General features: G+C 39.8%; 1 protein-coding gene across 1 annotated transcript in view; it reads left to right on the top strand.

The window, feature by feature from the left end:
* The window catches only part of MTMR12 (myotubularin related protein 12), a 62,899-nt gene that overhangs the window by 25,221 nt on the left and 20,529 nt on the right, over positions 1–17,149 (top strand). The window contains exons 4-10 of the mRNA XM_073343676.1: positions 1,704–1,776; positions 2,444–2,574; positions 4,747–4,840; positions 6,897–7,020; positions 7,872–7,947; positions 10,351–10,457; positions 14,789–14,913. Coding sequence (XP_073199777.1) covers positions 1,704–1,776; positions 2,444–2,574; positions 4,747–4,840; positions 6,897–7,020; positions 7,872–7,947; positions 10,351–10,457; positions 14,789–14,913 — 730 coding nt within the window. The remainder of the gene's footprint in view (positions 1–1,703; positions 1,777–2,443; positions 2,575–4,746; positions 4,841–6,896; positions 7,021–7,871; positions 7,948–10,350; positions 10,458–14,788; positions 14,914–17,149) is intronic.

Raw genomic sequence — 17,149 nt, 5'->3', positions numbered from 1 at the left:
TTGTGGGATAGAGAGAGCTACATGTTGAGGTCTGACCTCCCAGCGCTTGTCGTTTCTATCTCGCAACACATTATGAAATGTTCCCAAAAGGCATCATGCCAGATGGCAGCACATGGCACACTGGGATACCTACCCATAGTGCTTTACATCAGCCTAAGTGCTCTTGGTAAGTACCTGCTGCACCAACATAATATGCACATGCATGAGTGATATAGAAACTTTGTCATCTGTATGCCAGTGTAACTTGCGTTGACCAAAGTTTGTAGTGTAGACATAGCCTAAGTGACTCGCCAAAAGTCACCTGAGAAGTCTGTGGCAGAGCAAGGAACTTGAACTAAGGTCTCCCAAGAATCCCACGTGTAGTGCCTCAACCACTGCACCATCCTTCTCAAGATGTGTAAGACAAGGTATTTTCTGAACAGGTCTTGCACAGCTGTGGAGAATCCTTGATTGAGGCTAACTAATTCTGGCTGTTTACACACTTTTTCCCCCCTCCAGTCCAGGAGATCTTCAAAACAGTGTAGGGAATTGACATCTTCCCTTAACTTAGTTTACTTGGACTGTGCGCTCTTCAGAGTGGGAATGGCCTTATGTTTCTACAATAAGATCCCAGTCTTTGAGCCTTTGGGTGCTCCAACAATAGAAATAAATAATCCCCTTATCGGCTTTGAAAATCTCAACAGTCCTTTTGTCACCTGGAATCTGATAGGAATGTTAGGAGTCTGTAGAATGTGAATAGCTGCATGACACATGTTCAGTGTCTGTTTTAAATTAGACATATTAACAATTAAATTAATAAGAACCAAAAAATCAAATTTTAATTTGAAGTTAGTACAGCTAAAAACATTTATTTGGAAGACTTACACTTGTAACAGTCTGCTAAAAAAAATCAACTTTATTACTGCTATGCTTAATATATAGAAGCAACAGAGCACATCTGCCAAAGTGACTTAAAAATTATACTGAATTTAACCAGTTTCATAGAGCACAGTGTTCTTCAGTGACATTGGAACAAAATGACTTCCTTTTTTCAAATATCTGAGGTTAATCTAGGAACTGAAGCACTGAGTTGGTGTCAGAGAGAAATCTGAAGTTATTTTAGATTACTCAGCCAAACCCTCCCCCCAAAACTCTGTACAGTTAATTTTGTGAACTAAACTAATTGAAGCAAGATTCTAATTCCATATGTGTAGTACATGTGTTTCTTGTAGTAGTGTAGTATAGTATACTTGATATGCATGGCAATACATCAGACTAAGATTAAGCCCATTCTGAAAATTAAGTTCTAGTCTAAAAAGTGATTGCAAAGCTGGCATGATTTAATTTTATGTTTAAATTTAATTTAATTTCATGATTTAATTTCAAAAGTCTTTAACTATAAACCCTGCAAACTTGTGTGGGATTTTCTTACTCATGTCACTATCAATAACAAATTCTGCAGACCAGATTTTGCCTGCCTTTAAAGATATTACATAACTGAAGGCTAGAAAACAATTTGGAGTAATACAACTAGTGCAATCTCCCACTCTTGCTTTGAAAAGCCAATTAGTGACAAGTATTTAGCTACTTTTTACTTAAGTAAATATATATTTACTGAATACATAGGATATAGCTCTCTAATGGGAAGGTGCCATTGTTTAGTTTGACTATAATGGGCTTTATTGACAGGAATTTTGTATAACATGAAATGTTTTGTCTTATAGGAGCCAGAATTTAAGAATAAGATCATAGGAGAAAATGACATAACTCTGCATTGTATAGACCACATTTATGGAGGTAGGTTTGCTTCCCCATTTCCCCCTCTTACCCCCCCCCCCCCCGGCTGGTGGCTGTGTGCGCACCAAAGATTAGTTCAGATAAGCACCCTACGGTAACTTTTAAATTCTATCTGAACCAAGGTTCAGAGGTTTCCACTAGGCCCTATAGCTTTCCCATAAAACCGCCCCTCTTCTGGATTATCTTGAAGGAAAGCCTATATGCTATCATAGTTTTATTTGAAGTGACAAGTTAAGTTTTATTTGCTCCCATGGCAACTTGGTGGGCTTCTTTCCCTGTCCTTTCTGGCACAATTTAATGCCCACGCTGAAACTGTGGTTAGCTGCTTGTGGGAAGCAGCCAAGGGACCAGTGAACAGCATAAGAGAAGCCTCTGCCCTGTTCAGCAAACCAAACCAATGGTGGTATGTAGTCAGAACTAAGAACTGCAGCCAAAAACTCAGTACTCTCTATTTGAGTGAAAAAGAGGAGACCTAGGACAGAGCACAAAATCTTGAGATTATCTCCCCTGTAAAGATCCTGTTGACAAGTATGTCTGTCTGCACTGCAAGTCTGTGTTTTAGGATACTTAGTAAAACTCTTAAGTTGACTCGGTTTAGCTGGGACCCCAACAAGAAATGCCAGAATTTTTAATGTTATATTCTTTCTTGGGTGTTTTACCTCTGTAGTTTACGATGAGAAAAAGAAATCTCTGTCTGGACAACTGAAGAAATATCCAGATAAATTAATTATCTACTGTAAAGATCTTAGAGTATTTCACTTCTGTCTGAGGTACACAAAGGAAGAGGAGGTAAAAAGGGTAAGTATAGCAACATTACATATTTGATAACTTTTTTCCCCCTTAAAAATCAGGGGTGGGATGTTAACAGGCTATTTTAATTACAGGGAAACGATGTAGGATTTCTGGAGAATAGGGAGACTGATTTGAGAGCTGTTCACTGAAACCCTTATGACAAAGCTTGCCTTTTGAGTCATTCACTGTTGGGGTGAACTATCATGGAAAAGTCACTCTTTGGTTTGATTAAACTTGCTTCTTTAACCATCTTTCTTTGTGTGCATCTAATAACTTAAAATGTCGGGTGCACTGGCTTTTACTGTGGAAATGTTCTACCAGCTTGGAAATACTGCATAAATTGCTCTAGAGCTTGTCTAGCTAAAGAATATAATGTAAGCTGTTGTACTTGTTGTACTGCCTTGCTAACCTTTTATCTTCCTGCTACCTTGTCAGCTCCCATCATTAACAATTCTCTGATAACTTGGCATGCAAATTATTTCTTCTGACACTGAAGGATTTATTTGGCTTTCTTTGAATTAGAACTTAAATTTTAAGACAATGATTAATAGTTGGCTTTTGAGTTGTTTTACAGTTTGGTGTAGCTAGTTTGCCTCCAGACTTAACTGTACTTTTAAAAGGTTTAACACGTTCAGTATACATACCTTTTAATATTGATCTAGGGAGATGTAGTATTTTCAAAGGTAGGTGATTTTCCTGAGTCACACAGTAAGATTGTAGCTTCTAGGAATAGAACTCAATTTTCTTGGATCAGAGACACAGGCTGATTCACAACACTACATCTACCTTATACACACCTGTCAAGGTTCCTTCTCCACTCTAAACTCTAGGGTACAATGTGGGGACCTGCATGAAAGACCCCCTAAGCTTATTCTTACCAGCTTAGGTTAAAAGCTGCCACCACCAGAGTGTTACACAAAGAACAGGGGAAGTGCCCACTTGGAAATGTCTCACACCCCCTTTCCTGGGGAAGGCTTGATAAAAATCCTCACCAATTTGCATAGGTGAACACAGAGCCAAACCCTTGGATCTTAAGAACAATGAAAAAACAATCGGGTTCTTAAAAGAGTTTTAATTAAACAAAAAGTAAAAGAATCATCTCTGTAAAATCAGGATGGTAAATACCTTACAGGGTAATCTGATTCAAAACATAGAGAATCCCTCTAGGCAAAACCTTAAGTTACAAAAAGACACACAAACAGGAGTATACATCCCATTCAGTACAGCTTATTTTATCAGCCGTTTAAACAAAACAGTCTAACACATATCTAACTAGATTGCTTACTAACTCTTTTTACAGGAGTTCTGACCTGCATTCCTGCTCTGGTCCTGGCAAAAGCATCACACAGACAGAGAACCCTTTGCCCCCCCCCCCCCCCCCAACTTTGAAAGTATCTTGTCTCCTCATTGGTCATTTTGGTCAGGTGCCAGCGAGGTTGTTAGCTTCTTAACCCTTTACAGGTGAAAGGGTTTTTTCTCTGGCCAGGAGGGATTTAAAGGTGTTTACCCTTCCCTTTATATTTATGACAACACCAAAGTACATTCTCTTGGTAAGAATTTCAGTTCTGACCTTTAACATAAAAAAACCAAAACCTTCAACTGAGACGGCTCTCGCCAAAAGGTGTGTATGAAGAATGTCCAAGATTGACATTACACAAACAAGGGAAATAACTAGGCAGCATAGTTGTCTAAATACACACATGCAACTCCTGCTGGTATTAAGGGAGTTTCACACATACATCATAGGAATGTACTCAGGTGAAATATCAAATACCTTGGTGTCAAAGGATGCACTGAAACTAAGGTTGAGTCCTAGTCTAGGGTGAAGTTCATCTAATGATCTTTCTAAACTCTTAAGACATTCCTTCAAAAAAAGTATAAATCTTTACTAAAGGGCTCCAGAAAAATTAAAGTGGAGTAATGTTATGATTTCAGGATTGCCCTTTAAATATAGTGCTAGACATAGGAGCTGCATAGATGCTCAGGCAAAGCCATCTTTTTGAATTTTAAATTGGGTCTTTAATATCTTGCTACATTTGAATCTTATTGACACTGTCCATTTAAAATGCGTAATCTCTTCCTCTCCTTGGCTTGCCTTTGAGGGTCAGCTGCTCTTTGCATCAGCTGGCTTGTATTACAATCTGATATATACTTGTATATTTGTTGATCCTTTCTTAGATCGTCAGTGGCATAGTTCATCATAGCCAGACTCCTAAACTACTTAAACGCTTGTTTCTGTTCTCTTATGCAACAGCTGCGCCAACCAATGCAGGTAAACTTAGTTCTTTATTTTTTTTAGTTTGTTGTAACTACCACATGCTGTCATTCCTGCTTCCCAGACTATACCTGCGTGTGATTTTTAATGCCCAGAAGTGTGCTAGACCTATGACAATATCCCTACATTTGGCAGAGTTATAAGCCTCTGAACATTTTCATTTGTACATGCTAAGCAGAAAGCGCTAAAATCTCCAAACGTGCCAGCTGCATGCTCCTAGCCCCCAATGGGCTTTTGGTGTCATTTTTTTGTATGTAATATAAAACTTAAATACAATTTTTAGCCCAGAGAAGGTGGTCTTCATATGCCCACTTAATGAGCCTAAGGGAATCAATTCATTATATTAAGCTAATGCTAGAGGTTGCACAAAGCCTGCAACTTGCAGGCAAGAGCTGGTATTTTTAGTAAAAGTCCTGGACAGGTTACGGACAATAACCAAAAATTCATGGCTCATGACCTGTCCATGACTTTTACTAAAAATACCAGTGACTAAATTGTAGCCTTATTTATGATCAATTTGTGCACACATTTGGCATATACAATTTTTTTCCCCCAATTCCAACAAAATACTGCTGTTGATTTTTCCCTTTCGTACTTCTTTCTATTTTAGCTAAAATACTGTCAGAAGGGTGAATGTAACTTCCTGCTCTCACTTTTTGGACTCAGTGAAACTGTTCTTGCATCATTCAAAAGAGATTTTGCATATAAACACACCCACCCTTATTCCAGGATTGGATTTCCCCCCAGTCATCTAGGAAAGATGCACTGATCAGCCTAGCATGGATGGTAACTTAAATTTTACTAATCCAGCAGGTTTATCAGTGAAACGCATCCTGCAAAATAATTTAAAAGTTCCAATTTAGCCATATCTGGTTAAGTCGCACAAAGTGGCTTGTTTATTTTGAACAAGCAAAGCAGTTGTAGATAACGTCAATTTCTTAAATTGCCAGTTTTAATAGAAACCTAGCTGATGTAATAGTGCTGTTCTAATGATGTTCCTGCTGATTCTTCATTCCTTGTGCACCCAAAACATCTATTTATTTTATCAAGAGGCGTTTTGATGCACCATGATGTTGGCTCAGGCATTTAGCTTGAAATTGAATTTTTTTTTTTTTTCCAATATTCCAGTAGGGTCTGAAGATCCCAGCTAGCATTGAGGTCACAGTGTTCTTGGCACTGAACACTAGTGACAGGCCCTGTCCTTAAGAGTTTGATCCAAATAGACTAGACAAAGTGGGAGAAAGGGATGCAACATATAAGCAGAGTAAACAGTGTTGGTTGCACGTGTTGCAGAGCACATGGTAGGTCTTGTCTGTAGACTGCTAACTAGCCTTTAAGCATATGGGAGCACTATTAAAAAATATATGTATAGATCTTCGTGTTCATCCAGGACTGAATTAATACCCCTAAAGCCCCTGCTGCAGCCCAAGGCCAGAATGGCTTTGTTAATTAAAAGGCAAGTTGAGTATAGCATTAATAGCCTTGATGCCATAATTGTGATCATTTAGTTTTAAATTAGGAAAAAGACTAGTATACAGGTGCCCCACAAAATTTAATAGCCCTGGGCCCACAGGAAAATTAATCCAGCCCTGTGTGCATCATCACTTTAGGAACGCTTGTCTTGATTTAAGCAGCATTTGACTGAGGACCAAGTAGTAAAGATCAGACAGAAGCATAGAATGTTCTGTACAAAGGCACATTAACTTGATGTGTTCAAAGCATTCATATATTAGGGGTTCTGTATATGCACTGGGTTTAAAGTGGTTGCTTTACAATGAAAAATGCCTTTGTGATAGCAAAGTAATTACAACTGTCTCTGTAAACCCAAAAAGAAAAGGAGTACTTGTAGCACCTTAGAGACTAACCAATTTATTTGAGCATAAGCTTTCGTGAGTTGCAGCTCACTTCATCGGTTGCATAAAAGCAGAAAATGCACTGAGGCTGTTTTTATACACAGTGTATGTATATACAGACATACACAGCGAATACAGACTAACACGACTGCTACTCTGAAATCTGTAAACCTAATATCTAACTGGATTTCTGTTGACAGACACACAAAACCAAACTGTGATGTTTGATGCTATTAAGGATTGGCGTGAGGAGTTGGAACGGACCAAAGGGAACATGAAATATAAAGTACTGAGTGCCAACGAAGCCTACAAAGTCTCTGAAAAGTAAGCTTGAACTCAAGTGTAAGAGTGCGTGTGGCAAATTCAATATTGAAGTCACTGTTCATGTTTCAAAACATGACTGATGAACACCAGTGGTAAATCTTTACGTCCCATGTTGAATCCATCTTCCAACTCATTTCTCTAAGGCCTCAAGCATCCTAAGAAACACTTAGGCCTGGTGTATGCTTAAAAATTTTTGTTGGCATAGCTGTTGTTCAGGGGTGTGATTCCCCTCCCACCACTAATATAACTAGGTCAGGTATAGTCTAGTTTAGACACTGTTATTTCAGTAAAAAGGTCCTTTGCCAGTATAGTTTACTCTATTCGGGGAACTGATTTAGGCTGCTACGTTGGCCCGCTTCCCCCCCCGAAACCCCAGCCAAACAAAAAACCACACCCACAGATCCTCTTTTGCTGATACACAACTCTCTCCACTGGAGGGAGTTGTGTGAGTTTGTATCTGTCAGCAAACCCTTTCAAGTTTAGACAAGACCTTATTTTCAAGTGGAAATCCTTTAGTTTTTAAGATTCAGCAGCATTAAGGTTTTCATTAAACTTTTGACTGCAGTTATGTACCAACTCTCAGAACAATGGAATGCGAGTTCTCAAGATACTACTAAAGCTATCTGGATAGCATATTGCAAGTACTTAGCCTTCAGTATCAAATGTCTTTAAAAGTTGTACATTTTATTGTGCGCCTTCCAGAACATAGCTGCTGCTTGATGTAGGAAATTGGGAATTACTAATTTATTCAGATTTTCTGATTTTTGTGGCTAGTACTTCCAGCATCATACAAGGGGCATTAAATCTGCTGTGGAATTCTTTGCTGTAGGAAATGTTTCTCTTTTCTTTAGATTGCCATTGTATTTTGTTGTTCCCATGTCCCTCTCTGAAGAGAGGATCTTGCAGTACCAAGGAAGAGGCATTCCTGTGAGTATACATGTGATGCTGAAGTGTGAACAAATGTAGATGAGAAAATTTTAACTTGTACTTCAGACAGACTAGTCTATAAATAAATTATGCATTATTTAAGTACATTAGTCTTAATGTAGTTCATATTGCACTATTAAAGTCATTTCTGTAACAGCAGACTCACCTGTAAAAGTGGAAGCAGCAGCTGAAAATAGAGGTTATACATAAAGCTTCCCCTTTCCCCTAAAGAACATATAGAGCAACAGTCTTTACTTTACCTCTCATTACATATCTGAATAAGGCTATGAACAGATGTGAGAGTATTAATGGACCCCACACGTGCTCATGGCATTTGCTGACTAGTCTGTCGTCCTTGAGATTTTGAGGTTCTCCAGAGGCACTTGTTTCTTGGCATCTGCAGGACTCTGCTTGGTGCTGGGTTGCTGTGCTTATGACAGTACTTCAGCAGTGAGTGTTAAGGCACTGAATGTGTGGTCACATCATAAGAACAGATAAGGTATGGTGGAGATGAGAGAGCAAGGCAACTTTTTTATATAGAGACTGCTGATCATCTTAGGTCAGTGGTCCCCAAACTTTTTAGGATCTTCTCTCTCTTCTCCCCCCCCCCCCCGCCCACCTCGCCGGGGTCCAAGGCTGGGGGTGGTCTGGGGTGGGGCCAGGGGCTGAGGCTGGGGGCGTGGGCAGGAACAGAGCTGCAGCTGGGCTGTGGTGGAGGCTGGCAGCCAGGTGCAGCTCTGCTCCTGGCTCTGCCCCAGCCTCAGTCCTGGGCCAGGAATGGGTTCAGGCCTGGGGCCAGGATCTGGGGATGCAGTTGCGGGTGGGACCTGAGCAGAGCTGGGAGTGGGGAGGGGCTGGGTGCTGCTCTCTCCTGCCCCCCTATTGGGATTGGCCCCAGCCCTGTCATACCCCCCTGAACAGTCCTCTGTTTGGAGACCTCTGTCTTAGGTGCTGAGCACCTACAGCTCCCATTGACTTCACCTATGAAAAGCAAGTCCTTTCACACGTTTAGTTTCTAAACTAGACACTTTCTGGAGGAAAACGTTCGCTGCCTTTATTACCCTCATTAAACCTAATTCAGTGCTCTGATCCTCAAATATGCCACAGGACAGAGTACAGCAAACGGCATTGTTATACAGTAGCCTGCTGTTACCATGATGGCTTCTTCTAGTGAAAGCAAGAAGTTTTTGAAGCCCGTAAGTTAATTTCCGGTTACAAACACCAAGTGAAGAACTACATTTAAAAATCACTTCTGTGACCGAATTAGTTCCGGTTAAGATGGCGATGACAGGGTAATGTGGCAGACTTGTAGTTTTCTTGATGCAAGCAATCAGTCCCCTTCCTGTTAAAGTACAGCTCTTAATCTTTTTGTAAAATGGTACCATTGGACTTAATTACTTCCAGTTCAAATTTTAGTTTACAAATAAAGCTGTATTCCAAATTGCCAGTGCTGCATATTCTCTCTTGGATGTGGAAGCCAAGCTGGGGCTTTTCTTCTTTCACACTAGCAGATACTCTAGACCAAATTATGACTTGGTTACACTTGTGCAATTGTTGGCATCTAATGGTGTTGCATAGGAGTAACTGAGTCATAATTTGGCCATCATATTTCTGTTGATGTATGAAAAGGAAATTGACTTTGAAAGCCCAGTTGTTTAAGGTGACCACTTTTAGGAGCACTTTTAGGAGCCACTGATAGGATATGCCTCCATGTTAGCACTCCAAAAGTGTGGACCATTGGAGGGACAAAGGAACAAGTTTTCATAAAGTAAACTTCTCTGCAATTTCTACTTTTTTTCTTTTCTTTTCGAGTGTAGATTCATTCTTTCTTTATGGCTTGTTGTTTGTTATACTGTCAGTCTTGCTTGAAGAAAATCTCAGATTGCAGTTTAAACCTGTGCATCAAAATCTGTGTCTTCCAATGAGACATGGTGTAATACTGCCCTGTAAAATAGAACTATTTGTGAGCTAGTTTTAGGAAGATGCATACCATAGGAGTTGTACAGCTACTATCTGTTGGACAAGACAAAGCAGTCTAAAGATTTATCTATGCAAGAAAACTGAATGGAATAGCTATTGCCAATTCTAGTCAATGTATGCAAGCCCAGAGGAAGAGCAAAGTCTCAACCATAACTGATAAACATATTACACCTACATTGTCCATTGCCTGTACCTAATGATTAAACTTCTTGAGGGTAATACTATAGAATGTCATGTTTGGAGCATTTGCCGTTGGTTCTAAAGTACAAGATAGCTGCTGAATGATTCATTGGATGCCCCAAACTATTCGTGATCAAGCAGCAGGAAGGGGTTTCTTATAGTCTAATGTTCACTCAAATAGAAACCTGTAGCTGTCATGTATACATGAGACTTAACTAACCAGGTAAATGTGTTTTTCTGTAGATTTGGTGTTGGTCTTGCCATAATGGTGCTTCTCTTCTGAAAATGTCTGCTTTTCCCAAAGAACAAGAGGACAACACTTCACAAATGCACAAAATTTTCTTGGATGGGTCAGTAATAGCTCTTCTGTCCATGACCTTTATAAAAAGTGCTTCTTTTGTTTTCTGTATTCTATGTCTGTGAGCCTCCATAGCAACAAGAGACTATTGCTTTTGATAAAGTTTTGTTTTCTATCCAGGGTATTTAAAAGCAATTTCTTATTAGGGGTTTAGCTTTAAGCACACATTGTAATAGTGGTATCATTGGTCAAGTAACTTTTTTTGCGGGGGAGAGGGGGGGAGGTGTGATCTCACAACTATGTATGTACTCACTAGAATAAATCTCTACAGAAACTGTTTGGGGATAGGTGGGGAGACTTCCTCTGTTAGCTTTTTTTTTTTTTTTTTTTTGGTAACTGTAGGCTTTAGCTGCAGTTAGCAGCAAAGCCTGTCATTTCTACAGATTCTCTTAGTCTAGTTGCATCCTTTGCAGGCAAATGAACTTCAAACACCTCTCTTTTTAAAAGCTCAACTTAAACCTGTTTTAGGCCTCCAGAGGTTATATAATCTTAAAAACCTTGCTTCTCCAGCATTGATTTAGGCTGTAGAGGAGATGTAGCTGCTTCCCTTAAAGTAGTTACCAATTTCTAATCCAAATGAGCTGCAGCACCAACAGAGGCAGTTGAATTCTTTCAACATTTGATGTTGAGGTGAACTGGCAGCCCCAAACCAACTCCCAATTCATCTAAAATAGGACTAAAGGTTGTTAAACTAAGGAAGAAGTGGAAAGTGAGTTTTAAATTGCCATCCTCCATGGGCCCAGCTGCCCTTTCAGGAGTAGTTTCTTGGCTCTATGAACAGTTACCACCCTGTGCATTATAAAGGAGAAGACTGAGCCACAAGCAGCTGCTGAATGATAGCTTATTTGGGTGAAGAAGATGAAGATAAACAAAATTTCTAGGGGGCTAAAATAATTAACTTAATATGTTTTAAACAGTAGAGAAGGTTTCTAACCCTTCCCCTATATTTTCTTATGCTTCCAAATTTCATAATGGAAGGATATGTTGAATAAACTTTCAGAATTGTTTGAAAAACACTTTTTTGCAAAAGGTAAAGAACCATATGCAAATAGCAGATAGCCACAACAAGATGTGATTTGCTGTCTTGGGCTGTTGTCTTCAACTACCTGAGAACTCTGCCTTGTCTGTACTAGGAAGTGCCTAGTGGCTAACTACTACCACTATCAAGTTTTTAAACATGATTGTCATTGTATAGCTGAAGGTAAAATCATGCTTAACATTGTGGTTTTTTCCTAGTATACAACTGGTCTACACTTAATTTTACTGGCATAGTTGTGTTGGTAAGTGGTGTGACTTTTTTTGTTGACAGTTATGCTGGTAAAAGCCTTTGTATAGATGCAGTTATAAAGGTAAAGAAGTGCCTTATACTGGTATAACTATTTTAGATTCCTGAACAAAAATAAGTTTATCATGGTTACAGGGCTACTTGTACTTCTGTCTCCTTTTCTGGTCTCAGTGCAGTTCCTCAGGTGTTAAGCATCATGCTCTTACCTTTTGTGGGGAGTGTGGCGCTGGCAGCTAGCTAGCTAGCTTAGGGCATGACCTCAAAGAGGTGTTAATTCACTGTATTTGGGCAACAAAGGCATGTTAAATAGCACAGACAAGCCCATTCTCTTGTCTTGATAAAAATCAAGAATAGATGTTAGTTGTATTTACCTTCACCCTAAAAAGAAAGGTTTCAGAGTAACAGCCGTGTTAGTCTGTATTCGCAAAAAGAAAAGGAGGACTTGTGGCACCTTAGAGACTAACCAATTTATTTGAGCATGAGCTTTCGTGAGCTGCGTCCGATGAAGTGAGCTGTAGCTCACGAAAGCTCATGCTCAAATAAATTGGTTAGTCTCTAAGGTGCACAAGTACTCTTCTTTTTGCGAATACAGACTAACATGGCTGTTACTCTGAAACCTACCTTCACCCTGTTAGACATATACCAGGGGAACCAAAATAACCCGTAGTTGGTAAATCCTTTTAATGTCTTTATATTACCTTATCATTCCTTTATATTATGCAACTATACCCAATTGTCATTAGATCAAAAGGCATGTATTTCATATTTAGATGTGAGTTTGTTTAATTGTGTTTACAAGACAGAAGCCTTAGGGGTGAAGCATTAGATCTTCAGAGCTATTAGGACTTTATACAGACTTGGGTATCTATTCTTCTATTGGAGGAACACCACATGCTGTGCTAAAATCACTTGCCTGGCTATTTTCAGTTATAAATTCTGGATCTTGGGCATGATCTGGGCATCTCAGATCCACTGAATACTATATCGGGGGAGGTTGAGCCATTGGACTGAGATCTCGCCCTCCCCCCCCACCCGAAAAAAACAAACAAAAAAAAAACATTTTAGGACACCCTGAAAGATTCATGGAAGAACTCTAAGAGACTTATGGAGGATTAGCAGACATTATACATCTGCTAACAACTAGACTCATATATTTTGATTCAACCGTAATGTATTTAATCTGCCTTTAATCCTTTTAATAACTCATTTCTTTTTTCTTAATGAATCTTCAGTTAGTTTACGAAGGATTGGCTAACACAGTATTGTTTTTGGTGAGATCCTGAAGTATCCAGTAACCTGTGGTGAGTGGCCAACCCCTTGGGGTTGGAAGAACCTATTGTGTGGTGTGTTTTGGTTTTAGTAACCTTACACCATAAAGTCCAGTATGCCTGGGTTGTAAATAGGGGCTGGAGTGCCAAGGGGATTTCTGTATTCCAGGAGTACTCTTTATTACTGGCTTGGTGAATCTAATGATGGAATAGACCACCAGTTTAGGGGCATCTGCCCTATTTTCTAACAGTCTGTCTTGAGTTCAGGCATTCTTAGCTGTGAGTCACTCCAGACACCGTGACAGGTGGAATCTTGTGATTCTCCCACTCTTAGGGTTTGGCTACACTTGCAAGTTAGAGTGCATTAAAGCAGCTCCAGGCACCCTAACTCATGACCGGTCCACACTGGCAAGACACTTAGAGCACCTGGACTCTGCAGCTGGAGCGCTCCTGGTAATCCACCTCCACAAGAAGCATAATGCTTGCTGCACCTCGGCCGAAAGGCCCCTGCATTAGTGTGAATGAAGTGTGGCGTTACTGCACTGCGATCAGCCTCTGGAAACATCCCATAATGGCCACTCTTGTCATTGTTTTGAACTCCGCTGTAGGAATGCAGATATGCCCTTTCAAAGCTCCATTTCTGACAGCTGGCATGCTTATCTGCTTCGGGACAAAGCAACCATTAATGTGGAATGTTGCTGCTGTGAGTGTGTGAGAGAGAGAGAGGCGGGGGGCGAGGGGGGGGGTCTGCTGCTGTCTAAACTTACAAGACAGCATGGTGATATGCTGTCAGCTCCCCAAACCCACACTCTCTCCCCCCACATACACACAACACATTCCGTCGCACACCATCCCACTCGAAAAGCATGTTGCAGCCACTTGCACGCTGGGATAGCTACCACAATGCACTGCTCTCTGTGACGTTGCAAGAGTTGCTAATGTGGCCATGCCAGTGCACTTGAATCTGACAGTATGGACACGCTGCAGCGCTTTCCCTACTGCGCTCTCCGAGGGCTGGTGTAACTCACAGCGCTCTACATCTGCAAGTGTAGCCATACCATTAGGCCGGCTCCCCAAACTACAGCATCTCTATGGCAACTATGATTATTTAGGTCTAACTGGCTTCAGTGTCTGCAAGTCCTCCCTTCGGGAGCTGTGACAGTGGTGAATACAATGATCCAAAACAGCTTTCTTAAAACCAGAGAAAAGGGTTTTTAACACAACAGTCATTCATGACTATCTTGCCTTTCTCACTCATTCAGGGAGTGTCTCTGTTGAAAACCAGCCAAAGTTCTTTGTTCTCTCTTGTGTCTCTTTAGCCAGTTGGCTCTGCATTGTCTCTTATTACTTGAAATGTTTGTTAGATGTGACTGTTGGTATCCACCCCCCCTTCCCTGGTACATATCCTGACAGACCTGCTAGTGTATATATTTAATGTATGCTTACAATATTCATAAATTATTACAGATTAGCTGATAGTATAAGGACTTATACCATATAGTTGCATCCACACCAGGACAATTTTGCTGGTTAGGATTGCTAGCATATGTAAAGCAGCAAAACTTTTGTCATGTGGACAAACCCATAGCAAGGTTGTTGCTGTGTATTCTAAAATAGTCCACTAATGCACACCTTTTTGTGGCTAACTGCTCTGCTTTTGCTATACGTATAGTATATATGGGGTGGGACATGAACCTTGCTACCTTCAGTGACAACTACCAGTGTTTCAGTTTCTCTAAACTGAAAGGTTTTATCTCTTTGATTATTCAGAGTTTATAAAACAATTAACAAACCTCCTTATGAAGTCTTGAAAACTGATGACCTTTCAAGCAGCCTTCCATCTCTTCAAGACATTCAAGCTGCATACACTAGATTTAAACAGCTGTTTCTGATAGGTAAGTTAAAATTAGAGTTAAATGAGGTGGGAAGAACCAAGATGTGATGCAAGTTCCTTTAGAGACTTGCTAATTTTGCATCCAGATACTCAATTACATCTCTAACAGATCTTGAATACAGTTCTTGATGTAAGAAATTGGTGGTCTGTTTCTTCTGATTGTAGGGTGAAAGGAGCCCTTTCTGAATAGTTATCTGATGATTGTCTCTGCAGCTCAAGTGAGATCTGTGCATATTTGATTGATGTATTAAACTGGAAGCCTGCTGTTGTCAACATTGTTAGCCCACACTAACAAGTCACCGTATCCATTAGAAAATGAGTTACAAAAACTTAGAACACACAGCAATTGGAAACCAACTTAAGTCTCATTAAAATCTAATGGTTAAAATAGAACACTGTTAAGCAGAAGTCTCAGACCTCCCATACCTAATTAAAATGAGGTTATATCAATGTTTTTAACCCTAAAATACTTGCAAATAGGCATTGGTAGTATTTGGAGGTATTTCAGAATTTTAGAGAACACCAGTATAATTGGGGTGATGAGACTACATTCTCTACAAATGCAGTTAAGTTTGACTTCATCCTGATTAACAATATATATTGCAAACCTAATGACTAAATGAACTTTCACCATTTTTGGTGTACCTTTTTAAATTCTGAAGTGCTGTTTGAGGCATGTCTTCACTGCCTGGTTAACTGGATTTATCTACACTCCAGTTAACTACTTTTGTGTTAACCTAGCTCAGGTGAGGGACGTGACACTGCAAAATAACAAGAGTGATTTTATGAGCAGCTGACAAGTTGTTCTGTAGCCTATACCTCCTGACACTCCAATTCAGGGGTTTCGTATGTGGACAGGACTAAAGATAGAGACAACATTTGTGTTAACTGCAGAGAAAACAGTTTTTAAAACAGGCTAGAGAAGAGCTGTTAAATTGTATAGTCACTCTGCTGCAATTTAGGGGAAGGATTAAATCATTAATTTAAATCACTTGTTTTTGAACGAAACCCATTGATTTAGATCAGATTGTGAATTTGTAGAACTGATTTGATTTTTTTTTTTTGCTCTTACAATTTTAGGTTAACATTTATAAGCTAAATTTTTCAAATGCCACTGATAGGGTCTCATTTGAATTTTATAAGACAGCCACAGGCAGAAACAAAATATTGAAACTTAGGCCCTGATCCTGTGAGCATTTCAGCAGATATGTAACTTTACTTGTGAGGTAGTGTCATTGAAGCCAGTGGGACAACTTGGGCTTTGGTTAAGCATGCGCGTAAATGTTTTCAGAATGAGGTTCTAAAACTGTATTTTTATTAAAACTGGTGTAAAATCTTTATCACTTCAAAACAAAATTACTTTAACAATAAAAAAGAATTAGACTTTCAATCCGTTGACTAAGCTACTGTGAACTTTTATACGTATAGGCCAAAATTTGACTCCTATGGGTGGGATTTTCAAAAGCACTCGGTGTGTCTTTACTGTGGGGTTATCCTGGACTCTTCATCAGATGTTGCCCCTAACAGCCCTCCTGTCCACACACACAAACCTCTCACCAGGGTTAAATTTTTAACTCAGATTAACTGGCCTGACTGGGCATGTGGATTAGAGACCTGGTTCGGCTTTCACTCAGGCTGGTAACCTGCCCGTTTTATAGTGAGGACAGGACACAAGCTAAATTATTTCAATGCTGATAGTCCTCTAGTAGTACCTTCTCACAGTTCTCCACATGTGCCGAGGACAGATAAGTTGTCCTGCAATTTGCTGGGAAAGAATCCTACTACAACACAAAGAACCTAGGGATATGCCCCAGAAATCCATGGGGCTTACAGCAGTGGACACAGGAATGCGGGTAGGGCTTTGCAGGGTAGCTGCCTGTACATAGGCTAGGTTAACCTGGGTGCAGCTCATGTGGGCTAACTGCAATGAAGACATAACCCTAAGTGATAAGAGCACAAGTCCTACTGACTTAAAGCTGCAAACCCTGATGGCATATAACCATTTCGGTTTTCTTGACTTAAGGAAGTTCAGTATATCTGGTGGTGGTTGCAAATATAACATGGGCTATTTATTTATCAGCTGTTGGTGGTGATATCAGAATAAAGATATTAGTGAGACCTTAGACTCTTTTTTTCCCCCCCAATTTAGATGAGCATTTTAAATGTGAAAACTTCTTAGTAGGAAAAATATCTGTATAAAAGTCTGAAATTCTGTAACCCTTTCTGCATCAAAAGCA

This window comes from Lepidochelys kempii, chromosome 5 (assembly GCF_965140285.1).
Source record: "Lepidochelys kempii isolate rLepKem1 chromosome 5, rLepKem1.hap1, whole genome shotgun sequence".
NCBI classification, from domain to species: Eukaryota; Metazoa; Chordata; order Testudines; family Cheloniidae; genus Lepidochelys; species Lepidochelys kempii.
The sequence above is the reverse complement of the archived record's forward strand: the minus strand, read 5'-3'. Positions and strand labels throughout refer to the sequence as shown.